The 17,697-nt window shown below is 42.9% G+C and overlaps 1 protein-coding gene across 1 annotated transcript in view; it reads left to right on the top strand.

Moving 5' to 3' along the window:
* The first annotated feature begins 2,034 nt into the window (after positions 1 to 2,034).
* The window catches only part of mylk4b (myosin light chain kinase family, member 4b), a 75,696-nt gene continuing 60,033 nt past the window's right edge, over positions 2,035 to 17,697 (top strand). Inside the window, exon 1 of the mRNA XM_029633149.2 lies at positions 2,035 to 2,313. Within this exon, the coding sequence (XP_029489009.2) occupies positions 2,249 to 2,313 (65 nt within the window). The 5' untranslated portion in view covers positions 2,035 to 2,248. The remainder of the gene's footprint in view (positions 2,314 to 17,697) is intronic.

The raw sequence follows: 17,697 nt of genomic DNA on the forward strand, positions 1-17,697 counted from the left end.
CATACAGAAACGGTATATGGTATATGGCATACAGAAACGGTATATGGCATACAGAAACGGTATATGACATACAGAAACGGTCTATGACATACAGAAACGGTATATGACATACAGAAACGGTCTATGACATACAGAAACGGTATATGACATACAGAAACGGTATATGACATACAGAAACAGAAACGGTATATGGCATACAGAAACGGTATATGACATACAGAAACGGTATATGACATACAGAAACAGAAACGGTATATGGCATACAGAAACGGTATATGACATACAGAAACGGTATATGGCATACAGAAACGGTATATGACATACAGAAACGGTCTATGACATACAGAAACGGTATATGACATACAGAAACGGTATAAACGGTATATGACATACAGAAACGGTATATGACATACAGAAACGGTATATGACATACAGAAACGGTATATGGCATACAGAAACGGTCTATGACATACAGAAACGGTATATGACATACAGAAACGGTCTATGACATACAGAAACGGTCTATGACATACAGAAACGGTATATGACATACAGAAACGGTCTATGACATACAGTACACTTTTAGTTTTTGTTGTCATTGGCTACCTGGCTAAAATGCTTGCTCACTAGCATAACTTCCTTTCATGGGCAACGATGACCCAGCAAGTTAACATTAGCTAGTTAACATTAGCTTAGTTAACATTAGCTCGTTAACATTAGCTTATTAGATCTAGCTACACATTCTATCCTCTCAGGCCAGGGACACAATGTAAGAATGTATGGTTGGATCAGAAACTCTGTTTTAATCATTGGCCAGTACGGAGAATTAAGTAAAACCCACAAGTCCAAAGTGATACCTCCATCCATGGCTAATTTAGGGAAGGGCCAATTTTAGCTAGCTAGCTAGTCACCAGAGGACAACAACACAACAAGATGCAACAATTATTATTTTTCCTGTCATTTGACGTTTTGCTCTCGATGTGATGGAATTGGTGAAAATCCAAATTGACTTCACTTAATACTTTTTTTGGGTGCACCAGGACCATTCACAGTTGAGCTCACTCAGTTTAGCTCAACGCTGATTGGCTATTATTTTATATTTGTTTTCACTGGCTTCCCTTGCATTTAATGCTATGGGTGGCAACAATGTCATACTCATTTTGACTAGACAGCATCAGATAGGCCAAGATGGGCTACACATACAGAGAGGTGCTGTTTCGCTCGCTCGGATGCTTTCTCAGGAGAGATACATTCAGCCTTTTGCGATTTGAAAGAAAATGATGAAACACAGACGAAAGATACATAATTTGAATACACGCTACAGCATCTATATTCTTATATACATTTTTAAATGTTGATCCTCCCATGTGGTCAGGCCTTTAAACCCCCATCATCTCTCTTCCTTATTTCAACCACTCTCCAGTTGTCAGCCCTCTCTTAACCTCATCTCCCTTACACCACTCTTGCTGTCCCCCTCTCCCCTCCCCCTACTCCCCACCCCCTCTCCCCCATTCGGAGACTCATGGCGCTTCAGCATTCCAGGCATTCCATTTTAACAAGCCACATTCCCTGGAAGACTTCCTCACTCCCATCTGTCCCTGTTGTCCCAGGAGTGAATGGAGGAGCAGAGAGATAGAGCCTCTTCTTATCTAGTTCATACCCCTCTTGCCTCTCCAGTCCCATCAATCCCTTCGACCCCTTCCCTTCTTTATATCTCCCCTGCCCCTCATGCCCCCTCCCTCCCTTTCCCCACATCCTGATTCTGTACCCCCTCTACCCCCAAAATCCCCCTCCCAGGACCTGCCCTTCATGCCCACTCCCTTCTTTGTACCCCTCCTCCTACTTTCCCCTCCCTTCCTTCTCTGCCCCTCTCCTCCTCCCTCCTAACCCATCCTACCATTATATTACCCCTCCTCCTCTTCCTACCTCCAAGCCTCTTATCCAGTTATACCCCTCCTCCTTGTCCTCCTCCTCCTCACCCCCGCCATACTATAGACTGATGTCCTTCAGGGCCCCACTACAGAGCAGAGTGACTCTTACTCCAGCCCTGTACACTGAGCTATCTCACTGTACACACAGAGAGGAGAGAAGTGGACATCTATAACCTGGTCTGTCCCCCCAGAGCTCACCTGAACACAGAGGTATACACTATAGTGTGACTCTTACTTAGACATCACCACGACTACCACTCACGAAAGGAGAGAGGGACAGGTAAACAGACGGCTGGAGGAAAAAAGGGACCGAATCGATGAGAGATATGGGTGGGAAGGAGAAGAAGACTGTAGGCATTACCAATGTGCCAAAATACCAGGGGTGAGTGTCACTATATCTAATTGGCTTTAACAAATGGACTCAAATGAGACGTGGAGATTTCATTGTCTTGAAATGTACAGCTGTGAAAAAGTGGGAAAAGAAGACTTTTGATAATGCAAAACAATAATGAAAACAATCAGACCTTTTGATACATTTGCATTCTGGTATGAAATTAGATCAGAGCAAATTACAGTAGTTTTAACCTCTTGTTAGCCTTTTCTGTATATCTCTCTCTGTTATTCTACAGAGGTTCCGTGCAATCTCATGCGTGCACATAACCATGATGTGAATGTTAGCACCTCTTTCCCTTTGGTGTTGGTTGCATCCCATGCAAGGTGATAGCTAACAAGAAACACTGCACAAGAACGATCACAGTTTAGCTATCATACATTTAATGGTGCCCCATGAAACATTTTACAGATATTTTTTTAACTATTGGCATACAGGATAGCCCTTAGTGAAAGTTAACCTTGCTATGACCCCAAAAACATTATTTGCTTGCATGTGAAGTCATTATATTGTTAACATTTCAACTCGAAAATGAGAACCGCCAGAAAATCATGAAGGCTCTTCTTTTTGTTATACTGTGTACACTGAAGGTAGCCAGCAAGCCACTCTGACAGGAGACAAACTTCAGAACTTAGGGTGGTACATTTTTCTCTATCACAATGAATGTATTATTTGACCCATCCCTTGTTATCTATATCAAAGACTATATTGGGTATTAGTATATACACGTTAGGAAATTCACATTCAAGATGATGTGAAAATCAAAAAAAAATCTATGAATATTTGATGCAAATCAGAATGATTTATCTGACAGTATTGAATCGTTATTGAATGAAACCTTTCATATTCAATAATACTTCTCAACCTCACTTGTTCACTTTATCAATGTAATTCCTTTACTGCAAATAATGAATGAGCAAATGAGTGGAATAACAACACTTACAACGCAGACTGTACAACATCAACAACAACACTTACAACGCAGACTGTACAACATCAACAACAACACTTACAACGCAGACTGTACAACATCAACAACAACACTTACAACGCAGACTGTACAACATCAACAACAACACTTACAACGCAGACTGTACAACATCAACAACAACACTTACAACGCAGACTGTACAACATCAACAACAACACTTACAACGCAGACTGTACAACATCAACAACAACACTTACAATGCAGACTGTACAACATCAACAACAACACTTACAACGCAGACTGTACAACATCAACAACAACACTTACAACGCAGACTATACAACATCAACAACAACACTTACAACGCAGACTGTACAACATCAACAACAACACTTACAACGCAGACTGTACAACATCAACAACAACACTTATAACGCAGACTGTACAACATCAACAACAACACTTACAATGCAGACTGTGCAACATCAATAACAACAACACTTACAGCTGCTACAGTTTACATGTCCACACAGAGAGATACATGTGCAGAGGTTTACACCAGGGAGATGTGAGATGTGACTTTCCACCGTGATTATTTTTGGTAATGCTGAAATGGGCGTACTAAAAGAAGGACTGTCTGCTTTGTTTTCTGCTGTTGAACGGAAAAGTACATTGGGTGGGACGAGGAGAGGGGTACAGTTACACTCTTCTGCAAGGTTGCTTGGCTGTCGCCGGTGTGAAGGATGGGGAAAGAGTTTGTTTGTGTGTGTGTGTGTGTGTGTGTATGTGTGTGTGTGTGTGTGTGTGTGTGTGTGTGTGTGTCTGTATGTGTGTGAGAGAGAGAGACAGGCTGCTAAGGAGGATAGATTCATGGCCTACATAAAATATTCATAAAAAATAATTGCACACAGTCACAGCCATACACACACACACACACACACACACACACACACACACACACACACACACACACACACACACACACACACACACACACACACACACACACACACACACACACACACACACACACACACACAGTAAGCCTACAGAGCTGGGATTGGGTTCTGGAGGACTTGGTTGTTGTAATCGTATACACCCCCAGTCCAGACCTTCAGTAAGAGTAATGGCGATGACACTGTGATACTTTGACCATGGCGAATTCGGCTTTAGACACGATCAAAGCAGCGACGTGTGTGTGTGTGTGTGTGTGTATGGAATGTTGTTGGCTTGGATGGAGAAAATAATCCTGCTGATGGCTCATATATTATATTCTCTTTAATTACAATTAACTTAACAATAATTTGTTAATAATCTGTCATAGTGTCAGTTAGAGAGAGAGTGTCACACAATCACACAACTCCTCTTAGAGGACCTATAGTAATTAAAGAGAGGGAACAAACACCATCTACTTGACCTCATTGGGTATCTTTCTGGCAAACTTGTTGGTGTTTGGAGAGTGTGGTCAATTAGTACCAGGGTAGTTGGAGATCTACGTGTTGATCTCTGGCTAAAAGCCTTGGAGCTTTCAGTCAGATCTCCACATCTCTCTGGGCCAAAACTGCCTTCAAATACTATTTGAAATCATTTGAAATACTTTATATGTGGTTGATTGAGTTTGCCTGTTGCAATGGAACCAATATAAAAGTCCTAAAAGCCATCCAGCTGGCACTCAAAACAGGCTAAGGCAAACCCCTTTAAAGTTTTTGAAAGATTTCAAATACTATTTGAACCTAGGCTTGACCATGAGAGGTGGTTGCCATGCAACTTAACCTTGACTACAAAAACAACAACACTCAGACTGAGACTGTGTCAAAGTTTGCACCCTATTCCCTATATAGTGCACTACTTTTGACCAGGACCCATAGGGTACACACACACACACACACACACACACACACACACACACACACACACACACACACACACACACACACACACACACACACACACACACACACACACACACACACACACACACACACACACACACACACACACACCGTCTCTCTAACCTGAAGTTATGTGTTTGTCACTGGCTATGTTTATGTTTGCCTGTATCCCACTAGTATGTATCTGTATGTCCTTTCATGGTCATGCCAACTGGACTGGGTCAGTGACGTCCAGACATGACCCATTCTCTCACTCCTTCATTCTGAATGACCTCAGAGCTTGGTTTAGTTGAGAGATTGTTTCCATGTAGAGCAGGGGTTTCAAACTCATTGTCTAGCTTTCATTTGGGTGATTAGTAGCGAGTCAAGAAACTGCATGAATACAGGTCCATTATCTTTTCTATACTGTTTCGATTTGGTTTAAGTTATTTTAAAGTACACTATATATACAAAAGTATGTGGACACCCCTTCAAATTAGTAGATTTGGCTATTTAAGCCACACCATTGCTGACAGGTGTATAATATGAGGCTGCGTGATGAATCACGCTTCACAATCGAGCAGTCTGACAGACAAATCTGTGTTTGGCGGATGCCAGGAGAAAGCTATCTGCCCCAATGCATAGTAAAGTAATGTTTGGTGGAGTAGGAATAATGGTCTGGGGCTGTGTTTCATGGTTCGGGCTAGGCCCCTTAGTTCCAGTGAAGGGAAATCTGAACTGTACAGCATACAATGAGATTCTAGACGATTCTGTGCTTCCAACTTTGTGGCAACAGTTAAGGAAATGTTTTCTCCTGGATTTATTTACACTTGCCATAACAAAGGGGTTGAATACTTATTGACTAAAGACATTTCAACGTTTCATTCATTTAATTAATTTCAAAATGTTTCTGAAAACATAATTACACTTTGACATTATGGGGTATTGTGTGTAGGTCAGTATCCCAAAAATCTAAATTTAATACATTTTAAATTCAGGCTGTAACACAACAAAATGTGGAAAAAGTTAAGGGGTGTGAATCTTTTCTAAAGGCCCTGTAGCTAGTGACGTCAGCCTCACGTGCTTGCTGATCAACACATGCGCACACACAAACACACACACGCACAAACAAACAAACAAACGCACGCATGCAGACACACACACACACACACACTCACAGTTATAGAGATCCACACACCATGGGGTCCTTTGACAGAGCAACGCTACTTAACCTTTGGGAAAGGCATACCGCTAGCGCCCGGCCTCGACAACATCCGGTGAAATTGCAGAGTGCGAAATTCAAAAACACACAATTTGTAATATTAAACACTCATGAAAATATAAGCGTTATACATCGGTTAAAAGCTTAACTTCTTGTTAATCCAGCCGTTGTGTCAGATTTAAAAAAGGCTTTACGGCAAAAGCATACCATGCGATTATCTGAGAACAGAGCCCCACATACAAAAGCATTAAAAACAATTTCCAACCAAGCAGATGCACCGCGAAAGGTAGAAATTGCGATAAAATAAATCACTTACCTTTGAAGATCTTTCTCTGTTTGCAATCTCAAGGGTCCCAGCTACATCACAAATGGTTGTTTTATTCGGGAAAATCCTTCTTTATATCCCAAAAAGTCAGTTTAGTTGGCGCGCTTGACTCAGTAATCCACCGATTTCCCTCGTTCAAAATGCATACAAATGAATCCCGTAAGTTACCATTAAACTTCTTCCAAACAAGTCAAACAATGATCCTAATCAATCCTCAGGTATCCTAATATGTAAATAAACTATACAATTTAAGATGGAGAATAGTATATTAATTACCGGAGATAAATAACGAAGTGCCCTCACCGGAATGTGCTACAAACACTACAGCCAAAATGGGAGTCACTTACAAAAACTACAAACTCTAGCTCATTTTTCAAAAAACAAGCCTGAAACTCCTTCTAAAGACTGTTGAACTGCAATCTGGGAGGTATTCCTTTTATATTCCCATTGCCAGCCATTGTAATCAGTGGTGAGCTGGAAAAAAAACAATTCTGGATGGATTGTCCTCCGGTTTTCGCCTGCCATATCAGTTTTGTTATACTCACATTCATTATTTTAACAGTTCTGGAAACTTTAGAGTGTTTTCTATCCAATACTACTAATTATATGCATATCCTAGCTTCTGGGCCTGAGTAACAGGCAGTTTACTTTGTGCACCTCATTCATCCAAACTTCCGAATACTGCCCCCTATCCTGAAGAAGTTTTAACGTTAAGTAATTGAGAATAACTGTGGATTTACATGGAGACAGGAAATGTGAACGAGTCAGTTCTACTCACACGCAAAGTGTGGACTAAACAGAAAAAAGTAATTTAATAAAATGTATTAGATTATGTCATTTGCTAAGTGAGATTGTGATCCTGGAGGTTGGGTTTCTTTTCCACTGATGCCTCACAAAGAACATGATGTCCTATTTGTTTCCTACAGGGTGGAGAGACAGTGGGATGTGTTTTCATCAAGATTAAAGGGTATGATTGCCCATCTCAAGGACTCAATTGATTGAGAATAATGTCATTTAAAGGTCCCTAGTTGTTGTTTGGAGCAGTCAAGTCCCCAAGTCATGCTATAAATAAGAATTTGTTCTTAACTGACTTGCCTAGTTAAATAATGGCAACCAACACAACAGAGGAATTTATTATGTTTGGCATGGCAACCAACACAACAGAGAAACTGATTATGTTTGGCATGGCAACCAACACGACAGAGGAATTGATTATGTTTGGCATGGCAAATAAACACAACAGAGGAATTGATTATGTTTAGCATGGCAACCAACACAACAGAGGAATTGATTATGTTTAGCATGGCAACCAACACAACAGAAGAATTGATTATGTTTAGCATGGCAACCAACACGACAGAGGAATTGATTATGTTTGGCATGGCAACCAACACAACAGAGGAATTGATTATGTTTGGCATGGCAACCAACACGACAGAGGAATTGATTATGTTTGGCATGGCAACCAACACGACAGAGGAATTGATTATGTTTGGCATGGCAACCAACACAACAGAAGAATTGATTATGTTTGGCATGGCAACCAACACGACAGAGGAATTGATTATGTTTGGCATGGCAACCAACACGACAGAGGAATTGATTATGTTTGGCATGGCAACCAACACGACAGAGGAATTGATTATGTTTGGCATGGCAACCAACACGACAGAGGAATTGATTATGTTTGGCATGGCAACCAACACAACAGAATAATTGATTATGTTTGGCATGGCAACCAACACGACAGAGGAATTGATTATGTTTGGCATGGCAACCAACACAACAGAGGAATTGATTATGTTTAGCATGGCAACCAACACAACAGAAGAATTGATTATGTTTAGCATGGCAACCAACATGACAGAGGAATTGGCTATGTTAGGCATGGCAACCAACATGACAGAGGTATTGACTATGTTTGGCATGGCAACCAACATGACAGAGGAATTGGCTATGTTTGGCATGGCAACCAACATGACAGTGGAATTGGCTATGTTTGGCATGACAACTAACATGACAGAGGAATTAGCTATGTTTGGCATGACAACCAACATGACAGAGGAATTGATTATGTTTGGCATGACAACCAACACAACAGAAGAATTGATTATGTTTGGCATGGCAACCAACACGACAGAGGAATTGATTATGTTTGGCATGGCAACCAACACAACAGAGGAATTGATTATGTTTAGCATGGCAACCAACACAACAGAAGAATTGATTATGTTTAGCATGGCAACCAACATGACAGAGGAATTGGCTATGTTAGGCATGGCAACCAACATGACAGAGGTATTGACTATGTTTGGCATGGCAACCAACATGACAGAGGAATTGGCTATGTTTGGCATGGCAACCAACATGACAGAGGTATTGACTATGTTTGGCATGGCAACCAACATGACAGAGGAATTAGCTATGTTTGGCATGACAACCAACATGACAGAGGAATTGATTATGTTTGGCATGACAACCAACATGACAGAGGAATTGGCTATGTTTGGCATGGCAACCAACATGACAGAGGAATTGGCTATGTTTGGCATGACAACCAACATGACAGAGGAATTGGCTAAAGCACAAACAGATCTGCAACTAAGCTAAACAACCTCAACGACTGGTGCCATTTGATGTCCTAGATTGCCTTGTCATGGACTGTTCACTCTGGGGAAATGCTGTGTCTCCATGCTGGATCCCACACCTGTTTCCCTCTGCTTTGTCTTAACCCACCCTGTCAGTGTCTTACCCCCTGTCAGCCATTCTAGTCCCTGGTCCCTGGTCCCCGGTTTAATAAGTCTGAGTCCCAAATAGTACACCGGCTATTCCCTATAGTGCAGAAGTTTTGACCAGGGCCCATAGGGTGCCATTTTGGACTCAGACTTCTAAGTATTAAAAGCTTGGCTATTTCCAGGCCAGATCAACTACTCTTGTGTTCCACATCGCAAGAACAGCCTTCTTGACAGAAATCAAAGGCAACATACAGCATACAGTGCAGTAGTGTATGATCATTTCCTGATCATTAAATTCCACTTGTTAGCATTATAATCCTAATCAACATTTATTATGAGTATCACAATCCACACCTGAAACCCCCTGAAGACTTCTTCCAGTATAAAAAGATGGAAGGGAAATCTGATGCCGTGGGCTTGCATTGCGATATGTTTTGACGGACATGTCTGCTCTCATCACTGTACTCCTGTAGCACACTCTGCAGTTCAGCTACGGAGGTTAAGCTATGCACAGAGCTTCATATCACCCTTCACACTATCTGTCTGTCTGTCTGTCGCTCCCTCTCTCGCTCTCTCTCTCTCCCCCTTTCCCTCTCCCTCTCTCTCTCCCTCTTTTACGTTCTCTCCCTCTCGCCCTCTCTCTACCTCCCTATCTCGTGCTCTCTCGTTCTCTCCCTCTCCCCCTTTCCCTCTCCCTCTCTCTTTCACTCTCTCTCTCCCTCTTTTAAGTTCTCTCCCTCTCGCCCTCTCTCTACCTCCCTATCTCGCGCTCTCTCGTTTTCTCCCTCTCTCTCTCTCCCCCTTTCCCTCTCCCTCTCTCTCTCCCTCTTTTACGTTCTCTCCCTCTCGCCCTCTCTCTACCTCCCTATCTCGCGCTCTCGCGTTTTCTCCCTCTCTCTCGCTCGCCCTCTTTCGCAGGTGCGCATGCACCATGCACACACGCATGCACGCACACACACACACGCTCACACACACATAGAAACACACACTTAAATGCACCTACTCATGGACGTACAGAAATACACACCCTGTGTCTCTGTCTTTATGGTGTCTTTACGAGGTATGAGGCACACGCAGCTCTTCCTATCAGTTACATAGAGGGGATTATACAGTGGAAGACAGAGAGGACCTCTCCTGCTATCTGTGTTATGGACAGGGATAAGTATGGGGCAGATTAGGAAAACACACACACAAACTGATGCATAGCTGAACCACACACATAGCATGCACGCACACGCACACACATCATGAAACACAAACTACAGCATTGTCTCACACATTTCCATCCAAACACCAATCCTATCTTTAGCACTTTGTTACTATCCCACACTCTACTAGACTACTGTTCACCACTCTACCAGATGACTGTACACCACTCTACCAGACTACTGTACCCCACTCTACCAGACTACTGTACACCACTCTACCAGACTACTGTACCCCACTCTACCAGACTACTGTACACCACTCTACTGTACACCACTCTACCAGACTACTGTACCCCACTCTACCAGACTACTGTACACCACTCTACCAGACTACTGTACCCCACTCTACCAGACTACTGTACACCACTCTACTGTACACCACTCTACCAGACTACTGTACCCCACTCTACCAGACTACTGTACACCACTCTATCAGACTACTGTACCCCACTCTACCAGACTACTGTACACCACTCTATCAGACTACTGTACAACACTCTACCAGTATACTGTACCTCACTCTACCAGATTACTGTACACCACTCTACCAGACTACTGTACACCACTCTACCAGACTACTGTACCCCACTCTACCAGATTACTGTACACCACTCTACCAGACTACTATACACCACTCTACTGTACACCGCTCTACTAGACTACTGTACACCACTCTACTGTACACCGCTCTACCAGGCTACTGTACACCACTCTACCAGACTACTGTACACCACTCTACCAGACTACTGTACCCCACTCTACCAGATTACTGTACACCACTCTACCAGACTACTGTACACCACTCTACCAGACTACCGTACACCACTCTACCAGACTACTGTACACCACTCTACTGTACACCGCTCTACCAGACTACTGTACACCACTCGACCAGACTACTGTACACCACTCTACCAGACTACTGTACAACACTCTACCACTCTACTGTACACCACTCTACCAGACTACTGTACACCACTCTACCAGACTACTGTACACCACTCTGCCAGACTACTGTACAACACTCTACCAGACTACTGTACAACACTCTACCAGACTACTGTACAACACTCTACCAGACTACTGTACACCACTCTACTGTACACCACTCTACCAGACTACTGTACACCACTCTTCCAGACTACTGTACACCACTCTACCAGACTACTGTACAACACTCTACCACTCTACTGTACACCACTCTACCACTCTGCTGTACACCACTCTACCAGACTACTGTACACCAATCTTCCAGACTACTGTACACCACTCTACCAGACTACTGTACAACACTCTACCACTCTACTGTACACCACACTACCACTCTGCTGTACACCACTCTACCAGACTACTGTACACCACTCTTCCAGACTACTGTACACCACTCTACCACTCTACTGTACACCACTCTACCACTCTGCTGTACACCACTCTACCAGACTACTGTACACCACTCTACCAGACTACTGTACACCACTCTACCAGACTACTGTACACCACTCTACCAGACTACTGTACAGCCTGCCTGCCTTCCTTTAACAGCTAACCCCTCTGTCCATAACTTTTGACTTCCTACCACTCTGCCTCTCTGATGCTCCAAAAATAACCCCATTTAAAGCGGGTGATCCTACACCCCCCTGGGGTGACTCTCCACCCCCTGCCAGGAACACTGAGGTCCTAGATGTTCTCTGATGTCTGTTCAGGGCAGCCGTCGGCCCTGTAAATAAGGCATGCAAATGCTGCAATAAATTCTCCTTTAACCCCTAACCCCTCTATCCATAGCATTTAACCCCCAACCCCTCTATCCATATCCTTTAACCTCTAACCCCTCTATCCATAGCCTTTAACCCCTAACCCCTCTGTCCATATCCTTTAACCCCTAACCCCTCTATCCATAGCCTTTAACCCCTAACCCCTCTGTCCATATCCTTTAACCCCTAACCCCTCTATCCATAACCTTTAACCCCTAACCCATCTGTCCATATCCTTTTACCCCTAACCCCTCTGTCTATAGCCTTTAACCCCTATAACCTTCTGTCCATAGCCTTTAACCCCTAACCCATCTATCCATAGCCTTTAACCCCTAACCCATCTATCCATAGCCTTTAACCCCTATACCCTTCTGTCCATAGCCTTTAACCCCTATACCCTTCTGTCCATAGCCTTTAACCCCTAACCCATCTGTCCATATCCTTTTACCCCTAACCCCTCTGTCCATAGCCTTTAACCCCTATAACCTTCTGTCCATAGCCTTTAACCCCTAACCCATCTATCCATAGCCTTTAACCCCTAACCCCTCTGTCCATAGCCTTTAACCCCTATACCCTTCTGTCCATAGCCTTTAACCCCTAACCCCTCTATCCATAGCCTTTAACCCCTATACCCTTCTGTCCATAGCCTTTAACCCCTAACCCCTCTATCCATAGCCTTTAACCCCTATACCCTTCTGTCCATAGCCTTTAACCCCTATACCCTTCTGTCCATATCCTTTAACCCCTAACCCCTCTATCCATAACCTTTAATCCCTAACCCTTCTGTCCATATCCTTTAACCCCTATACCCTTCTGTCCATAGCCTTTAACCTCTAACCCTTCTGTCCATAGCCTTTAACCCCTAACCCCTCTATCCATAGCCTTTAACCCCTATACCCTTCTGTCCATAGCCTTTAACCCCTATACCCTTCTGTCCATATCCTTTAACCCCTAACCCCTCTATCCATAACCTTTAATCCCTAACCCTTCTGTCCATATCCTTTAACCCCTATACCCTTCTGTCCATAGCCTTTAACCTCTAACCCTTCTGTCCATAGTCTTTAACCCCTAACCCTTCTGTCCATATCCTTTAACCCCTAACCCTTCTGTCCATAGCCTTTAACCTCTAACCCTTCTGTCCATAGCCTTTAACCCCTAACCCCTCTGTCCATAGCTTTTAACCCCTAACCACTCTGTCCATAGCCTTTAACCCCTAACCCCTGTGTCTACAGCATTTAACCCCTAACCCCTCTGTCCATAGTCTTTAACCCCTAACCCCTCTGTCCATAGTCTTTAACCCCTAACCCCTCTGTCCATTGCCTTTAACCCCTATACCCTTCTGTCCATAGCCTTTAACCCCTAACTCCTCTATCCATAGCCTTTAACCCCTATACCCTTCTGTCCATAGCCTTTAACCCCTATACCCTTCTGTCCATATCCTTTAACCCCTAACCCCTCTATCCATAACCTTTAACCCCTAACCCTTCTGTCCATATCCTTTAACCCCTATACCCTTCTGTCCATAGTCTTTAACCCCTAACCCTTCTGTCCATATCCTTTAACCCCTAACCCTTCTGTCCATAGCCTTTAACCTCTAACCCTTCTGTCCATAGCCTTTAACCCCTAACCACTCTGTCCATAGCTTTTAACCCCTAACCCTTCTGTCCATAGCCTTTAACCCCTAACCCCTTTGTCCATAGCTTTTAACCCCTAACCACTCTGTCCATAGCCTTTAACCCCTAACCCCTGTGTCTACAGCATTTAACCCCTAACCCCTCTGTCCATAGTCTTTAACCCCTAACCCCTCTGTCCATAGTCTTTAACCCCTAACCCCTCGGTCCATAGCCTTTAACCCCTAACCCCTCTGTCCATAGTCTTTAACCCCTAACCCCTCTGTCCATAGCCTTTTACCCCTAACCGCTCTGTCTACAGCATTTAACCCCTAACCCCTCTGTCCATAGTCTTTAACCCCTAACCTATTCTAGTAACTCATTCTGGTAACCTATTCTAGTAACCCATTCTGGTAACCTATTCTAGTAACCCATTCTGGTAACCTATTCTAGTAACCTATTCTAGTAACTCATTCTAGTAACTCATTCTGGTAACCTATTCTAGTAACTCATTCTGGTAACCTATTCTAGTAACTCATTCTGGTAACCTATTCTAGTAACCCATTCTGGTAACCTATTCTAGTAACCCATTCTGGTAACCTTTTCTAGTAACCCATTCTGGTAACCTATTCTAGTAAGCCATTCTGGTAACCTATTCTAGTAACCCATTCTGGTAACCTATTCTAGTAACCCATTCTGGTGTCCTATTCTGGTAACTCATTCTGGTAACCTCTTCTAGTAACCCATTCTGGTGTCCTATTCTGGTAACTCATTCTGGTAACCTCTTCTAGTAACCCATTCTGGTGTCCTATTCTGGTAACTCATTCTGGTAACCTCTTCTAGTAACCCATTCTGGTGTCCTATTCTGGTAACTCATTCTGGTAACCTCTTCTGGTAACCCATTCTGGTAACCTATTCTGGTAACTCATTCTGGTAACCTCTTCTAGTAACCCATTCTGGTGTCCTATTCTGGTAACTCATTCTGGTAACCTCTTCTAGTAACCCATTCTGGTGTCCTATTCTGGTAACTCATTCTGGTAACCTATTCTAGTAACCCATTCTGGTGTCCTATTCTGGTAACTCATTCTGGTAACCTCTTCTAGTAACCCATTCTGGTGTCCTATTCTGGTAACCTATTCTAGTAACTCATTCTGGTAACCTATTCTAGTAACCCATTCTGGTAACCTATTCTGGTAACTCATTCTGGTAACCTCTTCTAATAATCCATTCTGGGAACCTATTCTGGTAACTCATTCTGGTAACCTCTTCTAGTAACCCATTCTGGTGTCCTATTCTGGTAACTCATTCTGGTAACCTCTTCTAGTAACCCATTCTGGTGTCCTATTCTGGTAACTCATTCTGGTAACCTATTCTAGTAACTCATTCTGGTAACCTATTCTAGTAACCCATTCTGGTAACCTATTCTGGTAACTCATTCTGGTAACCTCTTCTAGTAACCCATTCTGGGAACCTATTCTGGTAACTCATTCTGGTAACCTCTTCTAGTAACCCATTCTGGTAACCTATTCCAGTAACCCATTCTGGTAACCTATTCTAGTAAGCCATTCTGGTAACCTATTCTAGTAACCCATTCTGGTGTCCTATTCTGGTAACTCATTCTGGTGTCCTATTCTGGTAACCCATTCTGGTGTCCTATTCTGGTAACTCATTCTGGTAACCTATTCTAGTAACTCATTCTGGTAACCTATTCTAGTAACCCATTCTGGGAACCTATTCTGGTAACTCATTCTGGTAACCTCTTCTAGTAACCCATTCTGGGAACCTATTCTGGTAACTCATTCTGGTAACCTCTTCTAGTAACCCATTCTGGTGTCCTATTCTGGTAACTCATTCTGGTAACCTCTTCTAGTAACCCATTCTGGTGTCCTATTCTGGTAACTCATTCTGGTAACCTCTTCTAGTAACCCATTCTGGGAACCTATTCTGGTAACTCATTCTGGTAACCTCTTCTAGTAACCCATTCTGGTGTCCTATTCTGGTAACTCATTCTGGTAACCTCTTCTAGTAACCCATTCTGGTGTCCTATTCTGGTAACTCATTCTGGTAACCTCTTCTAGTAACCCATTCTTAACCTAGTAACCCATTCTGGTAACCTATTCCTATTCTGGTAACTCATTCTGGTCCTATTCTGGTAACTAACCTATTCTAGTAACCCATTCTGGTGTCCTATTCTGGTAACTCATTCTGGTAACCTCTTCTAATAACCCATTCTGGGAACCTATTCTGGTAACTCATTCTGGTAACCTCTTCTAGTAACCCATTCTGGGAACCTATTCTGGTAACTCATTCTGGTAACCTCTTCTAGTAACCCATTCTGGTGTCCTATTCTGGTAACTCATTCTGGTAACCTCTTCTAGTAACCCATTCTGGTGTCCTATTCTGGTAACTCATTCTGGTAACCTCTTCTAGTAACCCATTCTGGGAACCTAGTAACCCATTCTGGAACCTATTCTGGTAACTCACTGGTAACCTCTTCTAGTAACCCATTCATTCTGGTAACCATTCTTCTAGTAACCCATTCTGGTGTCATTCTATTCTGGTAACTCATTCTGGTAACCTCTTCTAGTAACCCATTCTGGTGTCCTATTCTGGTAACTCATTCTGGTAACCTATTCTAGTAACCCATTCTGGTGTCCTATTCTGGTAACTCATTCTGGTAACCTCTTCTAATAACCCATTCTGGGAACCTATTCTGGTAACTCATTCTGGTAACCTCTTCTAGTAACCCATTCTGGTGTCCTATTCTGGTAACTCATTCTGGTAACCTCTTCTAGTAACCCATTCTGGTGTCCTATTCTGGTAACTCAAACTGGTAACCTCTTCTAGTAACCCATTCTGGTGTCCTATTCTGGTAACTCATTCTGGTAACCTCTTCTAGTAACCCATTCTGGTGTCCTATTCTGGTAACTCATTCTGGTAACCTCTTCTATTAACCCATTCTGGTGTCCTATTCTGGTAACTCATTCTGGTAACCTATTCTAGTAACCCATTCTGGTAACCTATTCTGGTAACTCATTCTGGTAACCTCTTCTAGTAACCCATTCTGGGAACCTATTCTGGTAACTCATTCTGGTAACCTCTTCTAATAACCCATTCTGGTGTCCTATTCTGGTAACTCATTCTGGTAACCTATTCTAGTAACCCATTCTGGTGTCCTATTCTGGTAACTCATTCTGGTAACCTCTTCTAGTAACCCATTCTGGTGTCCTATTCTGGTAACTCATTCTGGTAACCTCTTCTAGTAACCCATTCTGGTGTCCTATTCTGGTAACTCATTCTGGTAACCTCTTCTCGTAACCCATTCTGGTGTCCTATTCTGGTAACTCAATCTGGTAACCTCTTCTAGTAACCCATTCTAGTAACTCATTCTGGTAACCCATTCTAGTAACCCATTCTGGTAACCTATTCTGGTAACTCATTCTGGTAACCTATTCTGGTAACTCATTCTGGTAACCTCTTCTAGTAACCCATTCTGGGAACCTATTCTGGTAACTCATTCTGGTAACCTCTTCTAGTAACCCATTCTGGTAACCTATTCCAGTAACCCATTCTGGTAACCTATTCTAGTAAGCCATTCTGGTAACCTATTCTAGTAACCCATTCTGGTGTCCTATTCTGGTAACTCATTCTGGTGTCCTATTCTGGTAACCCATTCTGGTGTCCTATTCTGGTAACTCATTCTGGTAACCTATTCTAGTAAC

Source organism: Oncorhynchus nerka, linkage group LG24, assembly GCF_034236695.1.
Source record: "Oncorhynchus nerka isolate Pitt River linkage group LG24, Oner_Uvic_2.0, whole genome shotgun sequence".
Taxonomy (NCBI): Eukaryota; Metazoa; Chordata; class Actinopteri; order Salmoniformes; family Salmonidae; genus Oncorhynchus; species Oncorhynchus nerka.